Source organism: Capricornis sumatraensis, chromosome X (genome assembly GCF_032405125.1).
Source record: "Capricornis sumatraensis isolate serow.1 chromosome X, serow.2, whole genome shotgun sequence".
In the NCBI taxonomy this organism is placed as follows: Eukaryota; Metazoa; Chordata; class Mammalia; order Artiodactyla; family Bovidae; genus Capricornis; species Capricornis sumatraensis.
Genome location: NC_091092.1, coordinates 86,309,040 through 86,334,323, shown reverse-complemented (window position 1 = coordinate 86,334,323; position 25,284 = coordinate 86,309,040). Strand labels below are relative to the sequence as shown.

At 52.5% G+C, this 25,284-nt stretch overlaps 2 protein-coding genes and 1 pseudogene across 3 annotated transcripts; 1 reads left to right on the top strand and 2 right to left on the bottom strand.

Moving 5' to 3' along the window:
* Window positions 1–1,990: 1,990 nt before the first annotated feature.
* FOXP3 (forkhead box P3) lies at window positions 1,991–8,244 on the top strand. Of its 2 annotated transcripts, XM_068962860.1 has the most exons (11): window positions 1,991–2,200; window positions 2,720–2,824; window positions 2,914–3,052; window positions 3,434–3,521; window positions 3,591–3,695; window positions 4,570–4,657; window positions 4,834–4,914; window positions 5,689–5,839; window positions 6,513–6,589; window positions 7,794–7,895; window positions 8,095–8,244. In XM_068962860.1, exons 1-11 carry the CDS (start codon window positions 1,991–1,993, stop codon window positions 8,242–8,244), a joined length of 1,296 nt encoding a protein of 431 aa, XP_068818961.1. The 2 variants fall into 2 exon arrangements, with proteins under 2 accessions (XP_068818961.1, XP_068818962.1); XM_068962861.1 differs by lacking the exon at window positions 2,720–2,824.
* A 935-nt stretch (window positions 8,245–9,179) lies between these two features.
* On the bottom strand, window positions 9,180–23,851 carry CCDC22 (coiled-coil domain containing 22). Its single transcript, XM_068962605.1, has 17 exons — window positions 23,711–23,851; window positions 22,435–22,612; window positions 16,614–16,746; window positions 15,755–15,858; window positions 15,536–15,602; window positions 15,259–15,437; window positions 13,067–13,261; window positions 12,497–12,559; window positions 12,284–12,403; window positions 11,475–11,594; window positions 11,265–11,381; window positions 11,058–11,159; window positions 10,642–10,749; window positions 10,292–10,387; window positions 10,018–10,077; window positions 9,863–9,937; window positions 9,180–9,433 (listed from the first exon to the last, which is right to left on the bottom strand). The coding sequence occupies exons 1-17, from the start codon at window positions 23,758–23,760 to the stop codon at window positions 9,320–9,322; spliced, it is 1,881 nt and encodes a 626-aa protein (XP_068818706.1). The 5' UTR covers window positions 23,761–23,851; the 3' UTR covers window positions 9,180–9,319.
* Window positions 19,103–21,529, bottom strand: LOC138071021 (small ribosomal subunit protein uS2 pseudogene; annotated as a pseudogene).
* Window positions 23,852–25,284: the final 1,433 nt, after the last annotated feature.

The window sequence follows — 25,284 nt, the reverse complement described above, 5'->3', positions numbered from 1 at the left end:
AAGCTAGCCTTGTGGAGTAGGCCAGAGTCCTGGGAAACATTCATGCATCCACCAAAATCGGTACTGGTTTGCTCAGGTCTTCTGTGACAAAGTACTACAAACTAGGTGGCTTACAACAATAGAAATGGTTTGTCGCACAGTTCTGAAGGCCGAAGTCCAAGATCAAGGTGTTAGCAGGGGTGGTTCCTCGTAGGGGTATGAGAATCTGTTCATGCATCTTTCATAGCTTTGGATGGTTTGCTGGCAGCCTGATGTCCCTTGGCTCGTTCAAGCATCACCGTGATCTCTGCCTGCCTTCATCCACTCATTCATTCACTCACGTCTTCAGGGTCTTCAACACTCTCTGGCCCTTGTTCTGAGCCTCCATAGACCCAGGCTCTTAATTCTCAGGCAGTAATGTCCAAGCCCCTGAAAGACTAGGGGTTTAAATACCTGGATTCTTACCCCTACTTCCTTTAGCACCATAGCTCTGACACCCACTGTGAGCTGACAGCAAAGGAAAAAAGGGGTTACTGCCCCCTCAGAACCCTCCCTTCTACTCCTCAGGTCTGCTCTCAGCAGCTCTGTGCCCATCCCAGTGCTGTGGGGTGAGATTGGGACATGAACACACACACATACGCACACACTTTCTGGAGAAAGTAGAGTTCTCAAGTCACCATGGGGCTGTGGGACACTGTACCTGGTTAGCCACTTTCACAGCATGGAAGTTGGACTTGGCAGTCCCTTCCAGTTCTGGCTTCCTCTCAGACTGGGATTACATGAATCTGAGAAACCAAGGCCCTGCCCATCAAAGAGTGTAAGGTTCTGGAGCCATTTAGGAGGACTTTCTAGACAGGGCTTGCATACAGGAAGAGGAGCAAGCATTCTGGGTAGGTCGAATAGCATGAGCAATGGCTGGGAGGCAGGCCTGCAAAGCAGAGATTGGGGTAAACTCTGGTGGGAGCCAAGTCAAAGAGCTTATACCAGCCCTGGCTCAAGAGAATCTGTATTTCCTCCTCTCTGGTACCTGCCCTGCCAGCTCCGTGCAGGGTGGGAGTGTGGAGATGATCTTAGAGATGCCCGCCTAAGCTCCAGACTTCACTCAGCTCCTACCCGGCCTTGCCACTTGCACATCTAATGCCAGACTTTCCATGTCCCTCCACGCCTGGATCATGACCCCCAACCCTGCTCCCCTATGTCTCTCCCATCTCAGGTCATGTCAGCTCTGTCCTTCCAGCTGCCCAGCTAACACCCGTAAGTCACCATGACCCGCCCTCTCTCACTTCCCACATCCAAGCTGCCATCCAGTTCTCCTGACTTCACCTTCAAAACATAACTAGAATCCACCCACTTCTCACCATCTCCACTGCCATCAGCCTGGTCTGGACTGTTGCTTGCCCTGGACTATTGTAGTAGCCTCCTCACTATTCCCCCTACTTCTGCCCTCACCTCCCTGGAGCATCCCCCTCTTACAGCAGCCAGAGGGATTTTTTGAGTCCATGCCCCCCTCTTACTCCCAAATATGCCCAAGTCACTGGGGTAACAATGCTCCCAGGAGAAAATCAGAACCCAGTCCTAGCAGGGTCAGCAAAGGTTGTGTGGCTTGTATCCAGTCCTGAGAGGACAGGAGGGCAGAGGCTTGAAGTCCACTACTCAAGTGCTGATATCTACCCTGACTGAAGCCCCCAAAACCAGCCCGAAATCCCCAGCAGGGTTGTGCCAGTGTGTGTGGGCAAGCTGTGTACTCGGTCTATGTATGTCTGCATGGGGGGTGTGCTTGGAGACACAGTAGGCACACCTGTGTCCCTGACACCAAGTATGTGCGTGCACATGCACACACATGTGACCAGAGCTGGGGTCCCTTTGGGACAGTCCCTGGCCAATGCCTGCTCTGACCAGAGGGGGTGTCCGCATGGTTCAAACAGTTAAGTATTTCGTACATGCACAGCCCAGCACACATGTAACTTCCTTCTTCTTGTGTCCCTGCAGCCTGCCCTTGAACAAGGACCCAATGCCCAACCCCAGGCCAGCCAAGCCCTTGGCCCCTTCCTTGGTACTCAGCCCATCCCCAGGAGCCTCGCCCAGCTGGAGGGCTGCACCCAAGGCCTCAGACCAGCTGGGCACCAAGAGCCCGGGGACAATTTTCCAAGGCCGGGATCTCCGAAGCGGGGCCCACACCTCCTCTTCCTCCTTGAACCCCATGCCACCATCACAGCTGCAGGTAAGGCCTAGGGTCCAGGATAGGGCAGGCAGGGTGGGGCACCTGGGCCTACAGGTGCCGACCTTTACTGTGGCACTGGGAGGGGGGGCCCAGCCGGGGCACAGGAAGTGGTTTTCTGGGTCCCAGGCAAGTCTGTGACTTATGCAGATGTCACAGGGCCAAGAAAGTCCCCACATAGCAGGTCTCAGAGATTCGAGGCTCTCGCCGACCTCCCAACCCATATCTCAGGAGAGGAGACCCCATCATCATCCCACAGGCATAGCTGTGTGTGTCTCCACCCCCATGTAACAAAGGGCTGGGGGCCCACGGAGGTAAGGGGACAGGATGGAAGCCAGCTCCGAAACTTACTAGCTGGCTTGACCTTGAAATAGTCACCCAATCTCCCTGAGCTTCAGTTTCCACATATGTAAAATGGGGATGGTCATAGTACCTAGTAGGCAGGGTTGCAGTGAGGAGTATAGGGATTAGACGTGTAGAACGAGCATAAGGATAGCATGTCATCCACCTGCCTTCCCCCAGATGCCCACAGTACCCCTTGTCATGGTGGCACCCTCTGGAGCTCGGCTGGGTCCCTCGCCCCATTTGCAGGCTCTCCTCCAGGACAGGCCACACTTCGTGCACCAGGTACCAGCTCAGCACGGGTAGGGAGGGTGGAGCAGGCGGGAGAACTGGGGAGGGGACCAGGCTGAACCACAACCCTCATGTGCCCCCAGCTCTCAACGGTGGATGCCCATGCCCGGACCCCTGTGCTGCAGGTGCGCCCACTGGACAGCCCAGCTATGATCAGCCTCCCGCCACCCACTGCTGCTACGGGGCTCTTCTCTCTCAAGGCCCGGCCCGGCCTGCCACCTGGTAACACTGTACCCTGCAGCTCCACAGAACCCCAGAGCCCCCAATCCTTGAACTAAAGCAGTGTGGGCTGCTGAATCACGGCCCTCGGGGGGCCAGAGGGGTCAGGTCTTATCATCTTGGAAACTCCAACCTCTCAAAAATGTCAGAATCTTAAAGACGCAGAATGTCAAAATCCCAGAACCACAGATCTTTTGCAAAGTTAGTCGAAATGTCAGCACAGTCTTTGAGCTGCTCTACAGAAGCTTTGGAGGTTAGGGACCACAGAGCCCCCGGGAGTCTGGGCCTGCTAAACTCAGAGGGGGTCGGAAGCTCAAAACGAGAGGCCCGGTTGGGGCCAAGCTTCAGAGCCTGGCACCCAGAGGTGCCCTGTCCCCCCTGCAGGAATCAACGTGGCCAGCCTGGAGTGGGTGTCCAGGGAGCCAGCACTGCTCTGCACCTTCCCAAGCCCTGGCATGCCTAGGAAAGACAGGTCAGTGTGCAGGGCTGGGAAGGCTCCCTGCCCTGCCACCCCCGCCCCTGACACTCTTTGTCCCCCCAGCACCCTTTTGACTGTGCCCCAGGGCTCCTACTCACTGCTGGCAAATGGTGTCTGCAAGTGGCCCGGATGTGAGAAGGTCTTCAAGGAGCCAGAAGACTTCCTCAAGTGAGTGAGCCAGGCCCACTAGGCCCATTCTGGTCCGGGGGTAGGGGACAGTTTGTGGGAGAAGGTCTGGGGGTGCTGGTTTCAGCTCAGGCCTTATCCTGATAGGGAGTAAGATGAAAGAGGCAAAACCTGAGACTGTGGGTTCACAGCCTGACTCCATCACTCACGGGCTCTGATCTTGGGCAAATTACTTAGTTTCTCTGAGCCTATTTCCTCATCTGTATAATGGGGCATCACAATAGACGTGTGTGCTATGATTGCCTCCATTTTACAGACAAAGAAATTGAGGCCAGCGACGTTAAGTGTCTTGATCAAGATCACCCAGCTACTGAGCAATAGCCAGGCTCCAGAATCCACACTCCTAACTGCTTTGCCCTGCTACCCTGTCATGCCAATACACCAGCCTGATTTTATTGATCCCCGAAGTCCCAGATCCTCACAGTGGCTGTTGCTGCCTCCTCTCAGCCCCATCACACACACACACACACACACACACACACACATACACATTCTATCTCACACCCACCCCCTTCTCCAACCATACCCAACTATCAGTGGCAACTCAGTGCATCCTGTCTTCATGACCAGGCCTTTGCACAGGCTGTCCTCTCCATCTGGAATGCCTTTCCCACTCTCACTTACCTGGCCCGCTCTCAGCTCACTACCCATCCATCATCATCTCCGGCACCCTGGCCACAGATGCCAAGTGGCATGTGTTGAAGGAATGACAGGGAGACTGAGGTCAACAGAGGGGAGGGAGGCTGAGACTCTGAAGAGACCTTCCTCCCAGAGTCTGAGCCCTTTCCCCTCAGAATGTTGAGCCAGAAGGCTGGGCCCACCATGGTCACCCACGTGGACTCTTCCCCCTACCCAGGCACTGCCAGGCAGACCATCTCCTGGATGAGAAGGGCAGGGCGCAGTGTCTGCTCCAGAGGGAGGTGGTGCAATCTCTGGAGCAACAGGTGATGTGGGGGCGTGGTAAATGGTCAGTCCACCCCATGCCAGGAGCCAAGCTCACCCAGGAAGGGGCCTGGCCTGAAGGAAGGGGGCAGGGCACTCCCAGGGAAGACCACAGCCCGGGCAAAGAAGTGGAGGAGAAAGAGCGGGTCGAGGCCTCACTCTGTGCCTGTCCTCACAGCTGGTGCTGGAGAAGGAGAAGCTGGGTGCTATGCAGGCCCATCTGGCTGGGAAGATGGCCCAAACCAAGGCTCCATCTGCGGTGAGCCACCCCAGACCCACAGGTGGCACGGACGGCTGGGCAGTGGGAGAGGCTCCTGCAAGGGGCAGGGGACCTATCCTTGCACCCAGGTTCTGGGATCTCTGGGCCCCTGTCCTCAGCTCCAAACATACCCAGACCTGGGAATCTGTCGCTTTCTGCTTACAAATTCTCTGATCTTAAGATCCCTAGACATCATGATCTTGAGTTAGCAAAGCAACAGCAAATCACCCAACACTGAACACAGACCACATGCTGCTGGCAGAACCACCTATATAACTCACAGGGCCTCGTGCAAAATGAAATCGCAGGGCTCAGATTTCAAAATAATGATTGCAGAACATTAAACAAAGTGCCAGGCCCTGGGCACCTGCAGCGATCATATAGAAGCCAGCCCTCGGTGTTAGGCATTGTTTCTGAGCACTTTGGTGATGTTACCTTATTTAATTCCTCATGATGCCTGTGTGAGGTAGGTATTGCTATCATCCCCACTTCACAGATGAGGAAAACTGAGGCCAGGGAGGCTTGGGTGACTTCCCCAAGGTCCCAGTTGGGTGGCAGAAGAGCCCAATTCAACCCTAGCTTGTGGCCCCATCACTGGTGCTCTACACCCATTTGTCCACCTCCACTCTAATAAATATGGTTTGTGCTGCTTCATCGGATTCTACATCAGAGTGGAACTGAAGACACTCTTGCTTTTGTTAATAAAAACACTTATTTAAAACTAAAGTGGAAAGTTTAAGCTTCTGGGTCACCAGCCCCTCCCTCTTCCCCCAGGCATCATCTGACAAGGGTTCCTGCTGTATCGTAGCCACTGGCACCCCAGGCACCACCGTCCCGGCCTGGCCAGGACCCCAGGAGGCCCCCGATGGCCTGTTTGCCGTGCGGAGGCACCTCTGGGGCAGCCATGGAAACAGCACATTCCCAGGTAAGGGTGGTGCGTGTCCTACACTGTGCCCCCGACCCCTCATCTCCCTAACTGGTACAAGGTAGGGGACCACTCTTCCCTACCACTGCCACCCAGCCTTTAGGAAATGGCAACTGCTTGCAAAAGCTTCCTTTCTGGAATTCCATGGCCTCTAAGCCCCCATTGTGGTCTCAGATGTCTAGCCCTGTCTTCCCTGGAGGTTGGGACTCACTCACTCTGAGCTTCAGCTACTCACTGCATTTGGTCATCAGGAGGGAGAGAGCTAGCTTAGTAATTCCCAGGGACTCTGTCTCCCCACCACCAAGAAAAAGCAGGGTGACTTGCCGAGCTCACCTTGCCCTGCCATCCACAAGGTCTGGGCTATGGGTTTAACAGGGATCAGGACCTTTGAGTGCCCTCCTGGCCCCGCCACTTAACCAGTTACATCCCTTTGGTGTGGAAGTTACTACTTTTAAACCTTGGGAAGAATAAGCCCTATAGTGGTGGGAGCAGTGTAAAGAGGAAATGGTATCATTTACGTAGAGTGCTTAGCCAACAGTGGTTGTGATCCTGGAAAGCGGTGTACACGGTGGGATTTCAGGCATGCAGACTCGACAGCTGGTGGAGAGCAGAGGGTGGGAGAGGGAGTGAGGAGTTCCCAGATGGCACCTGATCCCTCCCCACCTCTTGACAGAGTTCTTCCACAACATGGACTACTTCAAGTTCCACAACATGCGGCCCCCTTTCACCTATGCCACCCTCATCCGCTGGGTAAGTGGGGTGCCAGGCGGAGGAGAAGGAGGAGAGGGCTGGGGTGGAGGACCTTCCCCTCACCGAACACCCCCAGGGGGGCTCCTGTGTGAATAAACCCATGCCTTAGATGTGATCCCCCATCTACACCCCAAACCCACACCTCAACTGCTATCCAAGCCATGGCAAGCCAAGAGCCGGCCTTAAATCCACCCCTTTCCTAACGACCACCTCAACCCCATGCCTAACTGCCTCCTGGGCCCCCAAACTAATCTGATCTCTGCCCCTTCCCCTATGCCCACCTCAGGTTCACCCTAACTCCTTCCTCAGCCCTGACGTACCCCAGTCTGTCAAGACATCCCCCCGCTAGATCCCACCCCTAACCCCTTCCTTGTAATACCTGACCCTTCACCTCACCCCATCCCAACCCCTTCATCTTAATCTCCCTAATGCCTTCCCCAAGGCTTCACCAGATCCCACCTGGACCTTCATCCCAGGCCCACACCTAACCCTACACAACGCCACTCGTTCACCTGCCTCACCCCATCCAAACCCAGAGGCTCACTGCAGCCATGATCACCGACCCCTGATGCAATTCCATTCCTAAATCCAAGCGGATCAAATTCCCAGACCCTCAGCCTCACTCCACATCCAATCCCATCCCTGATCCTTAAATGACCACACACAGTCAAGACCTAACTACAATCCAGACACATAAAATAACGAAGCCCATCTCTGCCTCCTGACCTAATGCTACACGTCATCCCACCCCTCACCTTGACTCACCCCAGCTCATCCCCAGCCTGACCCTTAACCAGTCACTTCTCTGACCTCTAACTCTGCCGGGCCCTTCACTCCTTCCAAACCCCTACCTGTACCCCACCCCTGGCCCTTAAACTTCCTAAACCCTGAAATCTCATCCCACCCCCATCCCGAGAGCTCCACCGGGAAACTCCACCCCAGAAATTTAACTTCACTCCAGCCCTGACCCTGAACCTGACGCCACTCCAACCCCAGCCCTGATCCTTCACCTAACCCCATCCCAGCCCCACCCCCACTCCACTTCTAACCCTGTCTCTGACCCGTCTCCCCTCACCATCTCCCTCCCTTCCCCTGTCCCCACAATTCCACTCAGGTCAGAGGCCAGCCCAAGGTGGGCCAGTGCCCCTGTCAGGCTGCATTTGGGGGAGCAGCTCCCCTCATCCACACACCCCCTAACCTCCAGGCCATCCTGGAGGCTCCTGAGAAGCAGCGGACACTCAACGAGATCTACCACTGGTTTACACGCATGTTTGCCTTCTTCAGAAACCACCCGGCCACCTGGAAGGTGAGTTCCTCTGGATGGGGGAGTGGCTGGGAGGGCCTCAAATGCCACCACAGGTGGGCCTGGGAGGGGGCTTGGAGGCGTGTTGTGAAAGGGCAGGAGGTCAGTTTGGGGTGGGCACTGCTGGCATCAGTGCATGACTGCCTGATCCCCCCACTCCCCTGGCCCTGGCCCGGCTGGCTGGCTGGTCCTCCTTGCACAGAATGCCATCCGCCACAACCTGAGCCTGCACAAGTGCTTTGTACGCGTGGAGAGCGAGAAGGGGGCTGTGTGGACCGTGGATGAGTTTGAGTTCCGCAAGAAGAGGAGCCAGAGGCCCAGCAGGTGTTCCAACCCCACACCTGGCCCCTGATCTCAGAGCCAAGAAGAGAAAGGAGGACAGGGGAGGGGATCGAAGTGGCTGGGGGCAGGGGTGACCAGCCCTGGACATGCCCACAGGGACCAAGAAGTAAGGTGTGCACTGTCCTGCCAGTCAGGGACCCCACTCCCCAGCTGACCACCCTCTTGGATCACATGCTCTGCACCAAGGATGCCCAGGCCCAGCCCTGCACCCACTCCCCAGCCCCCTGTGACGGGCTCCTGAGCCAAACTGAGACTTCACAACCAGTCACACACACAGCCTGCCTCAGTCATTCACAGCTGACCTTGGAACTGGAAAAGGACACATAAGAGTCACAATCCTGTCCCCTGGACTCGATACAAACCCCCAAAACATGAAGAGCCTGCCTCAGTACACTCACACCACCTCAAGTTTGCAGTCACACAGTCACACCCACACAGAGTCAACACACGTCCCCCAAAGCACATACCCACAGCCGGCTTCCAGGCCCACAGGTGCAGTGTCACATGAGGCAGGCCCTGACAACAGCACAGAAGCAGCCTCAGGACCTTCAGGAAGTCAGGCTCCAGAAAGCCACCCAGACGCATGCACGCAGGTCACACACGGTAACGCATGGCTCCCGACAAACATGCTTGGTCACACAGACTCTGAACTCACCAGCATGTCTCATGTGCACATGCACACCCACACAGCACCCTGAGGGGCCTCCGCAGTCCCAGGCAGATGCCCAGGGCTACACACACCAACTCACCAAATGTATCCAGTGTCTCACCTGCCACCCACCCCTCCCCCACCCTGAGCCCTGCACCCTGTTCCATGCCTCAGCTTTGACTGCAGACAGAGCCCCTCATTTATTTGAGATCCAAGACCCCAACCCCCGCCCCATGCCCTCCACAATAAACTGAAGCCAAGCTCCCACACTCTGGATGATTGCCCCAGATAAGGGTCGGGGTGAGGTGGGCGAGGGTCTGGGGCCAAGGCTGCAGCAGGAGGAACTGGATGGTAATCAGAGGGCATAGCGAGGGCCAGTGCCACCAGCACTCCATATCCCTGCCTGAGGCCGGGGGCAGACCTCTGGTGGGGCTGCTCAGGCCTCGCGGACCCGGCCCAGGAGCCCAGCATTCTCCTGGCGAAGGGCTCGGTAGTCCTCGCGGATCTTGTCCAAGTTGCTGAGGGTCTTCTTGCCCATCTCCGTCTCAATCTAAGGCAATGTGAACCGCAGCCCTTCAGCACGCAGGGCACCCTTCCCAGTTCCTGCTTGCCGCCAACACCCCACTGCAGCCACTCAGGGCCCCACTGTGCTCCTCCCACCCCCTGCCCCAATAACAGCCTACTCTGTTCCACCACCGGGCCTTAGCAGATGTCACCCATCCACCTGAAGCATCCTTGGCTGTGTGGCAGGATCACCCAGCCCATACTTAAGCTGAAGCCTCTGCCGATGGCCCTGGAGGCAGGTATGAGGACCCTCAGGACGGAAGGCGGGGGTCAGAGCAGGCCACTGGGTGGTTCCAGGTCACACAACCAGTTACTAACAGGCAGGGCTAAGACCCAAGCCATTGGCTAGGTCTGGTCCCACAGCTTCTCTGTCCCCTGGCCTGCCTTGCTGAGCCCTCCCACCCCCTGGCCTTACCTGCTCCTCCAGGTCTCGAACCTCCCGCATGATCGTGCCTGTGTCCTCGATGGTCTGGATAAGCTGGCTGCAGTTCTGGGGACAGCAGGAGTGGAAGGCTTATACCCAAATTTGTCTCCTCCCCAGCCAGCCCCCAGGCACACTTTTCCCCTCACCTCGTGCAAGGCAGCTAGATACTTGTAGGCCTTCCGAACAGCATCGTCCTTTTTGGCATCCTGATGAAACAGGGGATCTTGAAGGTGTCAGTGGGCTGTTCCTGCCCCGCTCCCACCCCACCCCCACCTTCTCCCCACAAGGCCATCCCTTCCCACTCCTCTGACTTCACCTTCCATGGGGCGAAGCCAGGCGCAAACGTCAGTGTAACTACAAGATACACCTGGCCCAAGCCCACCCACCCCACCCCTGCACCCAGCCCAGCCTGCCCCAAACCTTGAACACAAGTTCATCAGTCACTGCAAACGTCCGGTCCAGCTTCCCAGACAGAGAGTTGATTTCCTTCTGAAGCTCCTTTGTGTCAGACAAGATCTGGCAGAGACCAGGGTACCCGTGAGCCCATGTCTGGGACAGGCAGCCAGCCAGCTGAGGCCATATTCATGCTGTCACATTTAGACAGGCTCAGGGGTGGCTGGAATGGACTATGTGGGGCTGTGCTGTGCCAAGTATGGACAGATAGCTCTGCCTTCCATAGGGTGTGAGGTCCCTGTGTCACCCTCAACACACATCCTGCCCTTGGGCACGTCTGCCTGCGTGACCCACCTTCCACAGCCACAGTGGTGTACCTTAGTGATCTCTTCCTTCTGCTTCCGGATGTTGCCCACAATCTCCAGGATGCGCTGGGTATAGGCCAACCGGGACACATCTTTGGGCAGGGTCTCAAGCTCTGACACCTACACAGAGACAGCAGGTGCTCCTCTTGGACCCACACCTCCCCCACTCCGAGCCACCCAAGGCCCCCACACAGGTCTTTGGTGGTTGGTTGGTCAGTTGCTTCAGTCATGTCTGACTCTGCGACCCCAGGGACTGTAACCCGCCAGGCTACTCTGTCCATGGGGAGTCTCCAGGCAAGAATACTGGAGTGGGTTGCCATTTCCTCCTCCAGGGGATCTTCCCAGATCAGGGATCAAACCCATGTTTCCTGCATTGGTGGCTGGATTCTTTACTGTCTGAGCCATCAGGGAAGCTCCACGGGTCTTACCAGCTGCTTGTAGACCTCCTCCTTCCGGCGGGCTTCTTCGGCAGCTGCCCGAACACTCTGGTGCAGCTCCTGGATCTCTGCCAGCCGTCGAGAAGATTCCAGCTGCCAGGGTCCCACAGAGAGAGGGTAGTGAGGCAGAGCGCAGGACTAGCCCCCTAGGGAGGGACTGAACCTGCCCCACCCGTGGTCTGGGACCCCACCACCTACCTCTCTGCAGTCCTGGAGCTTTCGGAGGTGGCGGTACTCAGCGAGGAGCGGGACCCGGTGCTTTTCCCACTGACCCGCCAAGTGGATGACCCGCTGGGCACTGCTCTCTACCACAAGCTAGAGGGTGATGGTGGGAGGGGGGCTGCAGATAACAGAGGCTGGGCCCGCTCAACTCCAACCCTCCCAGTCCAGCCTCAGCACCAGCCCCACCTGCAGCTTGGCGAGGTTGGCAGCCCCATCGGGCAGCAGCTCCACCGCTTGGCTCTTCAGACGCAGGGCTTGCTCACGCTCCACGATGCTGAGCTCACTCTGCCGACACTCGGTCTCCACCTGGCACCCCAGAAACCCTTACTCCCAGTCAGTGGGGGAGCCCAGCAGTGGGCCTAGAAAGCCCTGGCCCAACCCCCACAGATGATAATACATCCCTCTAACCCTTATGGCTTCCCAGGTGGCGCTTGTGGTAAAGAGCCCGCCTGCTAATGCAGGAGATGCAAGAGATGGGGGTTCGATCCCTCGGTCAGGAAGATCCTCTGGAGGAGGGCATGGCAACCCACTCCAGTATTTCTGCCTGGAAAATCCCATGGACAGAGGACCTATGGTCCATGGGGTTACGAAGATTCAGATACAACTGAAGTGACTTAGCATGCCCCTATAGGCCCCTCAGACCCCTCCCAATAGCAGCAGAGACAGGCATCCACAGAAGAGCCCTCTGACTCCTTGACCTCAACACTGACTCCCCTGGAAGCCCCGAGGAGGCCCACAGGCCCCTCCAGTGCCCATGGACAGTCACACCCCTCCCGACTCTCACAGACAGCAAGGCACCTCTAACTCCTACAGGTTCCGCACCCCGCTCCCACTCCCCGCGATTCTCCTGAACCCTCAAGAGTCCCACAGGTCCCCAATGGCTTCCATGAACCTTTCTGACATCTGCAGACCTCTACAGAGTACCCTCAGCCCCCACAAGTCCCTCTAAGCACCCTAGGCCCGACCTCAGTGGGCAGCCCCTCCCCCACCCTCACCTGCACAAGGTTGATTCCCAGCGTCTTCATGTTAGCTTCAACCTCTTCAATGTTGTGGTTCACCCCCTCCAGCTGCTCCCGAAGAGACTCCAGCTCCTGCTCCTGGGCTGCCCACGTGTCCTGGTAGACACAGGCCAGGCGGGGTGGGAGTGTCAGGCCCAGTAGACAGCCAAGGGCCCAGGATACCACCCCACCCACCATTACTCTGCTCACCTGTTCAGGCCGCTGGGAGGTGGCCGGCACATCTGACACCTGGGCTGCCTGGGCCTCAGGCTCCTGGGGAGGGAGGAAGGAGCATCTTGGCTGTGGGAAGGCCCGGGCCCTTAGCCAACCTCAACCTCCTGTCGGTGCCCTCCCAGCAGTACTCATGTACAGTGCACTGATGGCTGTCGGAATACGTGTGAGGATCAAGGCACTCTCTGTGACCCTAGACTGGAGTGTTTGCTTATAAAAAATCTCCCTGACCCTGACACAGCTCCTGCCCACCTGCCCATGAGAGGGGTGAGGGCCCCTCCGGGTGACCATCCAAGAAGAGATGTCCAGAATAAACTCTCCAGAGAAAGCTGAGCTTTGCACAAAGAGCAGTCCTACACATTTACACGTCTCCCACCCCTGGACCCTTTCTCCACAGAAGTTCCCAAGAAGCCAGGGGACTCCTCTGGGTACCCACCCCAGTGGGGAGCAGGCAGGTCTGGTGGGAACAGGGGCCTCTTGTGTGGAGAGAGTGTGGTGTGTATACCTACAGCAACCCTGGTGCCATCAGCATGCCCTAGCCCCACCTACCAGATGGAAGGTAAACTTCTTGGAATGTGTGAAGCGGGAGCCTTTGGGAGCACCAGGCCTGGTCCCAGCACCCCAGGCCTGCAGCAGTTCTCCCAGGTCTCGGGCTTGTTGGGGGGGCCCCGGCCGGCCCCAGGTCTGGCGCAGATGCTCAGCCAGGTGCTTCTGTAGCCGCTGCCGCTGAGCCCGTGTGTCCTCCTGGAAACAGTGGAAGGGGGTGGAGGTCTGCTGAGTACCCGAGGCCATGCCTCCACCAGGGAGCTGCCTGACAAAGGGCCACCCCCAAGTCGCACCCACCCTCCAGCCTCTCCAAGAAGAGGACCCGGCCCCACTGTCTGGGCCCACCAGCCTGGGAGCTCCCTGAGGACAGCCCTATTTTTCTCCACCCACTCGGCTCTCCACGCTGGAGGAGGCTATGGGAAGGGAGAGAAGCCTGCAGCCCCCAAATTAGAGACCAACACTGAAAGGACATGTGCGGACAGACTGGAGACTGAGTCAGATGAGCTGGGAAAAGAAGGGGGCGGAGGCAGAGTGGAGCAGAGATATGAGAACAGAGGCAGTTTTGAGACAACTGGAGAAATCTGATTATGAACTCAGTGTTGGATAGTATTAAGAGGTCACTGTTCATTTTCTTAACTGTGAAGATGGCCTGCTGGTTGCATTAAAAAGTGAATGTCCTGGGGCTTCTCTGGTGGCTCAGTGGTAAAGAATCCGCCTGCCAATGCAGGAGACACAGGTTTGGTCCCTGATCTGGGACAATCCCACATGCTATGGAGCAACTAAGCCTGTGAGCCACAACTGCTGAAGCCTGTGTTCTAGAGCCTGTGAGCCACAACTGCTGAAGCCCACATGCCTAGAGCCTATTTTCTGCAATAAGAGAAGGCACCTCAATTAGAAGCTTGCGTACTACAACTATAAAGTAGCCCTTGCTTGCCACAACTAGAGAAAAGCCCACGCAACAACAAAGACCCAGCATAGCCAAAAATAAACAAATTTTAAAAATTTATTTTTGAAAAGTGAATGCCCTTTTGAATTACAAGATGTCTACCTAAGTATTCAGAGTTAAAATGACATGATATGTCCCCCCATCCTGAACGCCCCTCCCACCTCCCCCCCCACCCCATCCCTCTGGGTTGTCCCAGAGCACCAGCTGGGACACATGTACACCCGTGGCTGACTCAAGTCAATGTATGGCAAAAACCACTAAAATATTGTAAAGTAATTAGCCTCCAATTAAAATAAATTAATTTTTTTAAATGACATGGTATCTTGGATTTGCTTTAAAATAATACACACAAAAAATAAAGAAGAGATGAGGAAAGATTGGAAAAATGCTTGGATTTTTTTCTTTTTTTGGCTGCACCACACAGCTTGCAGGATCTTAATTCCCTGACCAGGGATTGAACCCGGGCCTGGCAGTGAAAGCACGGAGTCTTAACCACTAGGCTGCCAGGGAAGTCCTGCAAAATGCTTTAATTGAAGGTGGATGACAGGGCCATAGGGCTCATGAAACTACTCTCTCTAGTTCTGTGTTTGAAGTGCCTGTAAGTTTTAAAATGAGAGAAAAAGATAAAGACAAAACAAATGGCAGTGGGGGAGGCAGAAGGGGACAGTTATAGAGGTAGACAAAGTGGGGAGGGGATGGAGACAGACACTGAGGTGGACAGAGGGGATATGGGCACAGATATAGAGGTAGACAGAGGTGGGGAGACAGTACAGAAATGAGACAGTGGTCAGGGGGGCAGCAAAACCACAGAACGAGAAAGTCAGTGGTGGGAAGAGATGGTCAGAGATCTGGAGGCTGTAACTGGTGATGACGACAGAGAGAAAGAGGAAGCGAATTGGGGGCAGGAGGGAGGTAACAGAAGCAGGGAGAAAGGGAGGAGATCCTGATGGCTCTGGCTGCCCGTGCACAACCTTCGGTGGAACATCACCCTCGGAGGAGAGCAGCATTACCACTCATGTCTCAGGGCAGGACACCGAAGCTCCGAGGGGCCATGCTGACTTGTGTGAAGACTGACTCTCTGGCTCCAGCGTTCTTTCAGGCAGGGAACCAGGTAGTTGCACACAGAGAGGAAACAATGGAAGAAAGGGACAAAGTGGGGAAAGGAGAGGGGCAGAGGACTAAAGGGAAATGAAATGGGAGCTGCGGGGAGGAGTGGTCTCATCAGCGGGGGCCAAGCACCAAGCAGTACCTGGGCGGGGAGGTGGGATGTCCGGTGGCCCCACGCCTCGTCCCCAGCACGGTCCCGGCCTGTGTGCTGGCAAAGCTGGATGGCATGGTGTTCGAGGAGCGAGGCCGCCCTGGCAGCCAGCTGGGGCACCTGGGTGGGAACTGGTAGCAGCAGGGGACCTGCCTGGAACTCCCGGGACTCTAGAGGAGCAACAGAGTCAGCCAGCCCTCCAGCCTCACCACACAGGCAGGCCACCTCTGCCCCTCCCTTCGGCCCCTCTCCACAGCCTCCTGCTCACCTCCTCTGGAGCTCAACTCAGGCATGACCAGCCTGCTGGCATGGAAAGGCTTCTGGTGGGCTGAGCCCTGGTGGGAGAGCAGAATCAGAGAGCCTCTAGGGTGAATTGTGTTTCGGTTGTGGGGGGCAGAGGGAAGGGGCCAAAAACCTGAGCAAACAACTGGGGACATGGCAGGCAAGGCAGTGACAAGCAATATTAACATGAGTTGAGGGGTCCCACCTGGAGGTACTGTAGTTTAGGAGTGCGAAGGAGGGGTGGGACCCAGGGCAGGGCCAGGTGGTCCCGGATTCGGCTCCCGATGGCCCGGAGGATAGCAGATTCACCTAGGGGAGAGAGGAGGGGATGTCAATCAGGTGACAATGCCACAGCTCCAAAAATGCATATACCCTGGGAGAGCAGCCTGACCCCCTCGCAGAGATACATATCTATGTAGCTATCATTTTCACAATCATTCAAGGAACACTTATTAAGCGCCTACTCTGTACCAGTCCCCATTCTAGACCCTTAGGCTACCTCAGTGAACAAACTAATATCCTCCTGCCCTCCCAGGGCAGCAGGCTGATAGAGGCATGACCGAGGTCATAGGTACAATGTAGAAAACTGGCAGGTGGTTGTCAGGAAAGGAGGCTAAGGACCAGTGAGAGGAAGATATCGTTTGGAACAAGGCAATCCAGGGAAAGCCTCCCTGAGGTGACACATGAACAGGAAACTCCAAGGGGTAAGGGAGTGAACCATGAGGTTACCTGGGACAGTAAGCCAGCAGATGCAAAGGCCCTAAGGCTAGAGTGGCCTGATGTGTCTGAGGAGCATCACTGAGGCCAGTGTGGTTAGAGTGGGGGCAGGCAAGGCAGGAGGTAAGGCCACAGGACCCTTCCAGCACCAACTCCCCACCTGGGTCAGCCCAAGCCCCAGTTCCCTCCCCCTGACCTGTATCCCCCTCCCCACCCTAGTCCTCCTGCTTAGCTCTCCCTAAGACACATACTCCACCCCCACCAGTCAAACTTTTCACCCCTTCCTCTTCTCTCAAGCCCCACAACACTCTCTCCCTCACTTCCACCACACCCCAGGCACCCCATACCAGCAGACTGGTCTGCATCCTCAGAGGCATCAGTGGGCAGACGCTCAGCCAAGAACAGAAGCAGGTCTCGGAGGTCAGGCTCACTGGGGTAGAGGAAGTTCTGATAGCCAAGCTCCAAGGGGTAGCCCAGGTCCTGGGGGTTGGAAAGGGTGACACCTGTGAGTCTGGCAGGCAGGATCGTCCTGACCTGAGAGCCGAGGGCAGAGACTGCAAAGGCTACCGTGCTTTCACCAGCCACCACCCCTGAACTTTCTCTTGGCTCCCCACAGCCTCCAGAACTTTAAAGTTAAAGCTCTGGCCTTGCTAAGTATGATCAAAATCCAGAGGCCATAAAAGAGAAGATGTTTCTGAATACACAAAAAAAATTTTAAAGAAAAAATATAATGAGAAAGTCAAAAGCATAACAACAAGATGGGAAAAATAGTATTTGGAGTTGATTTTTTTTTTTAAATTTAAGATGTTGCAACTGGCTGTCACATATCCAGCCTCTTGTCTGCATTCTTTTTTAAAACATTTATTTATGTTTAATTGAAGGATAACTGCTTTACCATATTGTGTTGGTTTCTCCCATATATCAACATATCAAAGGCAAAGAGTGAATCTACCTAGTATATAGCATACATGCTAAGTTGCTTCAGTCGTATCCGACTCTTTGTGACCCTATGGACTGTAGCCCACCAGGCTACTCTGTCCATGAGATTCTCCAGGCAAGAATACTGGGGGTTACCATTTCTTTCTCCAGGGGATCTTCCCATCCCAGAGATCAAACCTCCAACTCTTGTCTTCTGTACTGGCTTTACCACTGGTGCTAGGTTCTTTACCACTAGTGCCACTTGGGAAGCCCACCCAGTATATAAAGAGTGCCTAAAACCACACAAGCCGAAAGACCAGTAGTGCAACAGCAAAGGAGGCAAAAGATAGGAACAGATAGACAATTCCCAGAAAAAGAATGAAAAAATGGTCCTTAAACATATGCAAACATGTCCAACCTCACTTACAAGGGAGACTTGAATTGAAAGCACACTGAGCCCCAATGTGAGTATCACTGATCTGGAGCAAACTGACATTATGTTCTCCCGAAGTTCCACTTGGGTAGAGAGATACTGTCACTGGCACAGAGGTACTGCCCCAGTCCTGAATCTCGTCATGAACAAACAATCAGATCAGATTGTGCGCATTCCATCAAACGACCAGCCTCCTCGCTTCAAAGACATGGGTCATCGCAAAAAGAAATAAAGAAAAACTAAGAAGGACTGCTGCTGGATACAGAAGATTAGAGATATAACAGTAAAATAAAATGTATGATCCTTGATTGGATTCTGTAATTGGAAAAAAACAGCTGTAAAGGATATCTTTGTAACTACTGAGGAAATCTGACCATGTACTAAATATTAGATACTATTATTCTATCAATATTCAATTTCATGGGTGTGACCATGGTACTACGGTTATACTGGTGATTGTCCTTTTATCAATACTTAGGAGAGGTGCACTGAAAGTTTTAGGTATGAAGTATCACAACGTCTGCTGCTTTCAAATGGTTTAGAAAAGAAATGTGTGTGTGTGTACCCAGATAGAAAAGAATGAAGTAAAATGTTAACAGTATAGAAAGTAGGAGAAAGATGTTATGTTTCTATTTTCATTTTTCCTTAAATTCAAAAGTTTTTCAAAGTGCAAAACTAGCAGGAAAACTATATGGAGATACTATTCCTCACCTATTGAACAGGCATCACTCTGACACTACACTTACTCAGTGCAAGACGCTGTGGGGAAACAGATACTCTCTCATACACTACTGTCAGGAATACAGAAATTAAACAATCCCAATGAAGGTGATTTGGCAAAATTTAACAAAATGACACATGCATTTACTCTTTCACCTAGCAATCCTACTTCTAGGAGTTTACCATGAAGATATGCCTCCAACAATTGATGAATATAGATGTGCAAGATTATTCATTATAGCATTATTTGCAAAATATTGGAAACTCCCTAAATGTTCAAGCATAGGAGAGTAGTTGAATAAACTACAGTGCATACATATAATGAACTACTCTGCCACTGCAAAAGGGAAAAAATGAGGAAGAGCTCTATTGTCTGATATGAAATGATTTCCAGGATATGCTGCAAGAGGGGAGAAAGGATAAGAATTTAGGTATATGTTCTCTTTTATGTAAGAAAGGGGGGAAATAATATATATTTATATTTGCTTATATCTTCATTTTTTCTGAAAAACTGGAAAGATACACAAGAAACTAATCAAAGTAATCCCCCTCTCAGCAGCCAGGTAAGGGTAACCAGGTGAGTGGTTTGGAGTGCACATGAGACTTCTCAAGGTATCGTGTCACTTCTGTCACACCTTGGAGATTTCTTTTACTCTTTCAGTAATTATCCATCTTTCACCTAGTTAACAATTCTTGTTCTTTTTTAAGAAACTGTTTATTTTCTCTCAACTGAATTTCCATTTTAAGAGTTTGTAGAAGAACACCTTAAGACCCCTCGGTAGTTGTCCTTCCCCGTTCAGCGGGCTGGGCAGTGAGAGCTGCAGACAAGTCTTCAGTGGCAGGCTGCTGAATAAGCACAGAAGGCACATGGGCACCTTCAGACCAGTCCACCACCTCAGGCTGAGCTGCAGCTGGAGTGGACCATTCACCCTGAAATTCCTCCTTGGTCACAGCTTCTCAGTTGCCACCTGCTCTTCCTTTTCAATCTCTTCAAGATTTCTGTAGAAGTAGAGATCAGGCTACACCTCTCATGGGTATTCACGTGAGATCATGCCACACAGGCACAGAGCATCCACCACATCTGACCCACTGAGTGAGCTCCCCTGTTGTTGCATGGGATAGCACTGTCCACATCCTGCTGAGAAGAGTCTGTGTTGCATCGAGCAACAGTAGGCAGGTTAACGTAAGAGGCTTCTGTGAGAGGCTTGTGGTCAGCCCTGGGATCAGTAACCACCAGGAGTCTTGGCTCCTAGAAGGCTGCCTGGATCTGGTTAGTAAAGGTTCCAGGAGTGAAGTGGCCAGCAACAGGAGTGGCTCCAGGGGCAGCAGCAAACTTTAGCCCAGCTCACTGGCCAGTATTCCTGGAGAATGTGACACTGACATCAGCTGGGTTTTCAATGGCAACAATGGCATGAGCTGCCAACAGAAGCTTCTCCTAGGTTCTCTTCAGATTTATGATGTAGATGTCATCACTTTTCCTTCTGTAGATATACTGTTCCATCTGGAAGTCAAGGTTGGTGCCACCTAAGTGGGTACCTGCTGCAAGGAATTCAAGGACCTCCTCCTTCATCTGTAGGGTATCAAGGGCTCCGGACACTGTGAAAGTTCCCCTTTAAGTTACGATGGGAACCCAGAGCAATGCCATATGGACCCGTGTCTAGGTAGTGTCAAAAGGCAACAGTTCTTCATATTAAATTTTCCCTATTCAAATTACTGCTAGGGTTTCTGTGTCTGGACTGGACTCTGATAAAAAGTGACCTCCATAAAACAGTAAATAATTGTTTTAAAACAGACTATGGGCTTTGGAGTCAAAAAGGTTGCAGCTGAAATCTAGCCTGTGCTACTTGACTCGCTATAAAGCTTTGAACTCGTTACTTAACCACCCAGTTCAGTTTCTAGCTGTAAAATGGGGCTGACAGTACTGTTTCTATGTGGATGCTTTAAGGGGTTAAAAAAAAAAAAAGGCTTCCCTGGTGGCTCAGATGGTAAATAATCTACCTGCAATGTGGGAGACCTGGGTTTGATCCCTGGATTAGGATCCCCTGGAGGAGGAAATGACAACTCACTCCAGTGAGTTGTCTCCAGCCTGGAGAATCCCCTGGACAGAGGAGCCTGGCAGCCTATAGCCCATGGGGTCAAACACGACTGAGTGACTAACACTTTCATTTTCACTTAAGTGGTAAAAAGGCCCATCAAGATTCTGGTCTGGAGCTGTATGGATTCTGAAAGCAGACTTTCTGGATTCAAATCTAAGCTTTGCTTCTTACCAACTCTGTGACCACAGGCAAATCACTTAACCTCTCTGAGCTTTACAATCCTCACCTGAGTAAAAGGATACCAACAGTGCCTACTTCAGAAAGCTGTCTCAAGAATTCAATGGCTTAATGCCAAGTTGCCACAACAGCCAGCACAGAGCAACACTCAGAAAACATCACGATTATATATAACATCGTTATTATACAGACATATGTGTATTTGGTCACAATGTAGGACATATTTATTTCAGAGGGTCACAGACAAAAAGTGTGAAAACCACTGTCTTTTAAGCTACTTTACTTTGGGTTTTTCCCGACACCTGCAATCAAAGAGTTGTGACTGATACAGAAACTCATTCCAGGAGTGGGGTGTGTGAAATGACAGACACCAAAATATGGAGGTGGCTGAGTTGCAGAAAGCAGTGTCAGCAGTAGGGCACATGACAAGGCAGACACCAGAAGGTGGCAGTGCTAAGCCAAGGTGGGCTACAGAAGCAGCACCCAGCTGAGTTAAGAAACTTTCTCTACTTGCTTTTGCATCCCCTGAAGAAGGAAATGGCAACCCACCCCAGTATTCTTGCCCAGAAAATCCAATGGACAGAGGAGCCTGGCGGGCTACAGTCCATGGCGTCACAAAGAGTCAGTCACAAAGAGTCGGACACATGGCAGGCTTTCTAGCTGCTCAAGCCAAAGCAAGACTTTGGGGCCAGACAATTATGTGAACTTCTCCATCATTGAAAAAGCCACTCTCTCTTCCCCACACTAAAGGTAGTGTGCAGAAAAGTAGATCACCATCAAATCCAGTGGGAAACAACACTGAAAGAAGCGGGTAACAGAAAACTGGGGGAAGCCTAAGCCCCAGCCCCTCCTCAACATGTCCCACTGTGCCCCCATCTAGACAAACTGAGGACCCACGTTCCCCCTTATAAAGTGCCATTCTCAAGAAGACAGCCCCAGGCCAGAGGACAGACTGCTTGTCTCGAAGGCCACCAAAAGCCCCAGACAGAAGAACCCAAGAACACCTAAGAGCTAGGTGAACCTGAGAGCCGAAGGCTGGGTAGAGGCCTATTTCTCAGAGACAGAAACTGCACAAGCAAGGCACAAATTCAAGAAACCTGACCACTCTGTCCCTTGGGGCTAAGTGGAAAGTTTCACTGTAGTTAACACTATTGGCCCTCTACCACCAAATACTGGGTATGTTGGGTATGCAGACATTCACTACATAGCCACAGGCTGTTGGAATGCAAGAAGCCAGATCAAGCCTATCTGGCTAACAGGGCAGAGAGAAGTTTTAGTGCAGACACTGTTTAAATTAACCAGCATATCTTCCTTTGAATAACCCTCCCTCCCCCAACTCCATGTGATTCTGAAAGAGTAGCTAATTACAGTGCCCTATAGGGATGACCATAGGATCCAGGCTGGGCCAATCAGAGAAAAGGTGGTTAATTTCAGCCTGAGCATTTAATCAAACAGGGCTGTTTCAGAACTGGTAAGTGGATATTATAGGGTTTAGAAAAGTACTTGGTGCTAAGCTCAAAATATGGAAGCCAGGAGTCACCCAGGTGCAAACTGGATCAACTCATTTGATGATCCTAACAACTCTACTTTCATCATCCCAATTTCACAGAGAAGAAAACTGAGGGCTACAGGGTTTAGGGTCACACACAGCAAGTGCTGTAGCCAGGGTCTCAATTACTTAGGCAGTTTGACCACAGAGCCAGCAGCCTTAACCACTAAGTCACAAGGGGAGGTAGCAGAGAGGAAAGTCAAGAGTTTCAAAGGAGTCTGGCGACTGTAAAGGAGGAAGGAAGAGGCTGTGTATATCGGGAGGAAGGCACTCACCATGCAGGCCTGAGCCAGGCTCATGGCCAAACGGAAACGGGCAGACATGGCAAGAGGCAGCAGGGGGCTGAGGCCAGAGCCCACAGCGGGGTTGATCACACGCAGGCAGCGGACCACAGCTTCTACCACCAGCTCAGTGGTGAAGGCTCGCAGGGTCTGCACATCTGGAGGAACTGCCCTGAAGAAGAAGGGGGCAGGCTCAATGAGGGGGATGGGAGCAGTCAGGAAACAGGGATGAGGCATAGCCATGCAGTCTCCTGGAAGCCCTAATACTGGGATGGGATGGTGAGGATGGACACAGTTCAGAAAGGTCCTCAGTGTTGCTGGCTGACTTCCATTTGTAAAACTAAAAATGGTGGTGGTAGTGGGAGGTAGTCCTCAGGTCCTAAGACCTCAGTGTAGAATGGTGGATGGAAGAGATCCAAATTCAAAAAAATCTCAAATTTCCCTATGCCTAAAAGTCCCAAATGCCTGGGGTCTGGGAAGGCCTAAGAGATGGAATGGTCTCCAGGTTTCTGCATCCCCAGATATCATGTTCCCTGCATGTCAGGGGCTCCTAGATATTGAACTGCTAGGGTTTTGAGACTCGACGTCAGGAAGCTGGGATTTTCAGGAGTTCCAAATGTCAGAGTCCCTGGATATCAAGAACACCTAGTCTCAAGCAATCTGGAAGTCAAGCTCCCTACATGTTGTCATCCTGGGTTTTTAGGACCCTCAAATGCAGGAGTCCCAGTGTGTCAGGGTCACCAGGCATTAAGAACACCAGATTTTAAAGTCCTGGAATTTTAAAAGCCTTAGGTGTTGGGAAAAGAGGTTCGAAGGTTCCCAAGTATCCTGTCCCAGAGGGCTTTGGAGTCCCTGAGTGCCAGGACCCCAGGGTTTTAAGTTCCTTGGTTCTCAGGATACAGGTGTTTTAGAATCTCCAGATATCAGGGTTCCAGGGTACTGATGTTAAGATCCACAGATTTCAGGAGCCCAGGCCTTGAGATTGCAAGGTTTTAAGGTCTCGAGGTGCCTAGGTCCTGGAGTTTGGGGTTTACCAAGTGTAGGGGTCAAAGGTTTGGGAGTGTGTGTGTGTGTCTGTGTGTGTGTCTGTGTGTGTGTGTCTGTGTGTGTGTGTGTGTGTGTGTGTATGGAGGAGGGAGGGTCTTAGGGTCCTGGAGGTTGGATCCCTAGATGTTAAGGTCTGGGGTTTTAAGGTTCCCGGGTGACTGGATCCGGAGTTTTGGAGTCCCGGATGTGGGCATTCCGAGGTAGGCGGGGGCTGTGTCCTTACGTGCCGGCCTGGCGCAGGGAATGGATGAGGATTCGGTCCGCCTCCTCCATGGTGGAGCCGTTTTGGAGTCCGAGGTTGGGTCCAGGGCCGGGTCCGAGGAAGAGAGGCGCAGCTGAGGAAAGCCCGCTCCCCGCTCGCGGTCCAAGGAGTGTCACGGGCTCCGCGAGGACAGTCGGGAAGTGTAGTCCCGAGAGCGCGTTTGACGCAAGCCGGATGCCTGTCGTACTGGTGTGAATGAGCGCGTGCACGCTTGAGCGCGCAACGGCTTCTGGGAGTTGTAGGTTCCGTTTTGTTTTGTTTTGCCTACAGCCCAGTGCGTTCTTCCAAGTGCGCAAGGGATTGTACTGAGCACGCGAGAGAGGGAGAGGCTTCTTGACTCATTCCTTTTAAGGTATTCAACTTCTAGATTGTAAAAGTGTACAAGTTAATTAGGCAGGGGCTTTCGCACAAAGCAACCAGGTTTGAGTCTCAGTTCCGCAGCCTGCTAAATGTGCAACAGTGGGCAGGTTACATAGCTTCCTTTGTCTTAGTTTCCTCATCTGTAAAATGGGACTATTAATAGTACCTGTTTCCTAGGATTAAAGCAGAATTAATTCATGCAAAGCAGCTGTTAAACTGTGTGTGATACATAATACAGTAAGAAAGCACCATGTAAGCTACAGTCACTAGTATTCATGCATTCAATAACTGCTTTATTTTAATGCCTGGAGAATCCCAGGGACGGAGGAGCCTGTTGGGTGCCGTCTATGGGGTCGCACAGAGTCGGATACGACTTACACGACTTGGCAGCAGCAATGTTATACATATGTGTACACTCCAGAGAATAATTACCTAGTAAACATTCATATAACCACCAGTCATTGAAAAGACCACCCTGTCTTCACTGATCAGTAGTGCCACGTTTGTCATTAAATCATGTGGGACAAAACAGAGTTTCTGAACTCTATTTTGTTCTTAATTACTCTAGCTCTATTACAAGTTTTGATATCTAATATGGCAAGTCCTTCCATCTTGTTATTTTTCAAAGATTTTGCTTTTCTAGGTCTTTTGTATATCAACATACATTTTAGAATTAGTTTGTCAAATGTCAAGGAAAAATCTTTAGAAATTTATTTGGGACTGCATTAAATCTCTGGATCACTTTGGGAGGAATTGACATCTTCATACTATTGACTATTTCAATTAGTAAATTTAATCTCTCTCTCTATTTATTTAGATCCCTTTTAATCATTTGATAATATTTGATAATTTTTTCCCGTGGAGATCTTGCACGTATGTTATCTTACGTCTATTCCTGCATACTTCAAATTTCAGATACTTTTGGAAAACGATTATCATTTTTCTTATTTTAGTTTCTGCCTCTGGTGCTGGTATATATTTTGTAAAATAAATATACGTATATGTATATATATATTTTTTTAATCAGTGCCTTTTCTGTTGCCAGGCTCTGGCCCACAAGTGTCCCATCTTCACCCCTCCTCACCCTCCCATCCGACCCTGTTATGGCCCCGCCCTGTGACCTTAATCCCTCCAAAGCTGGGGGAAGAGACGGGGGCTGTGTGCAGATGGCTCTT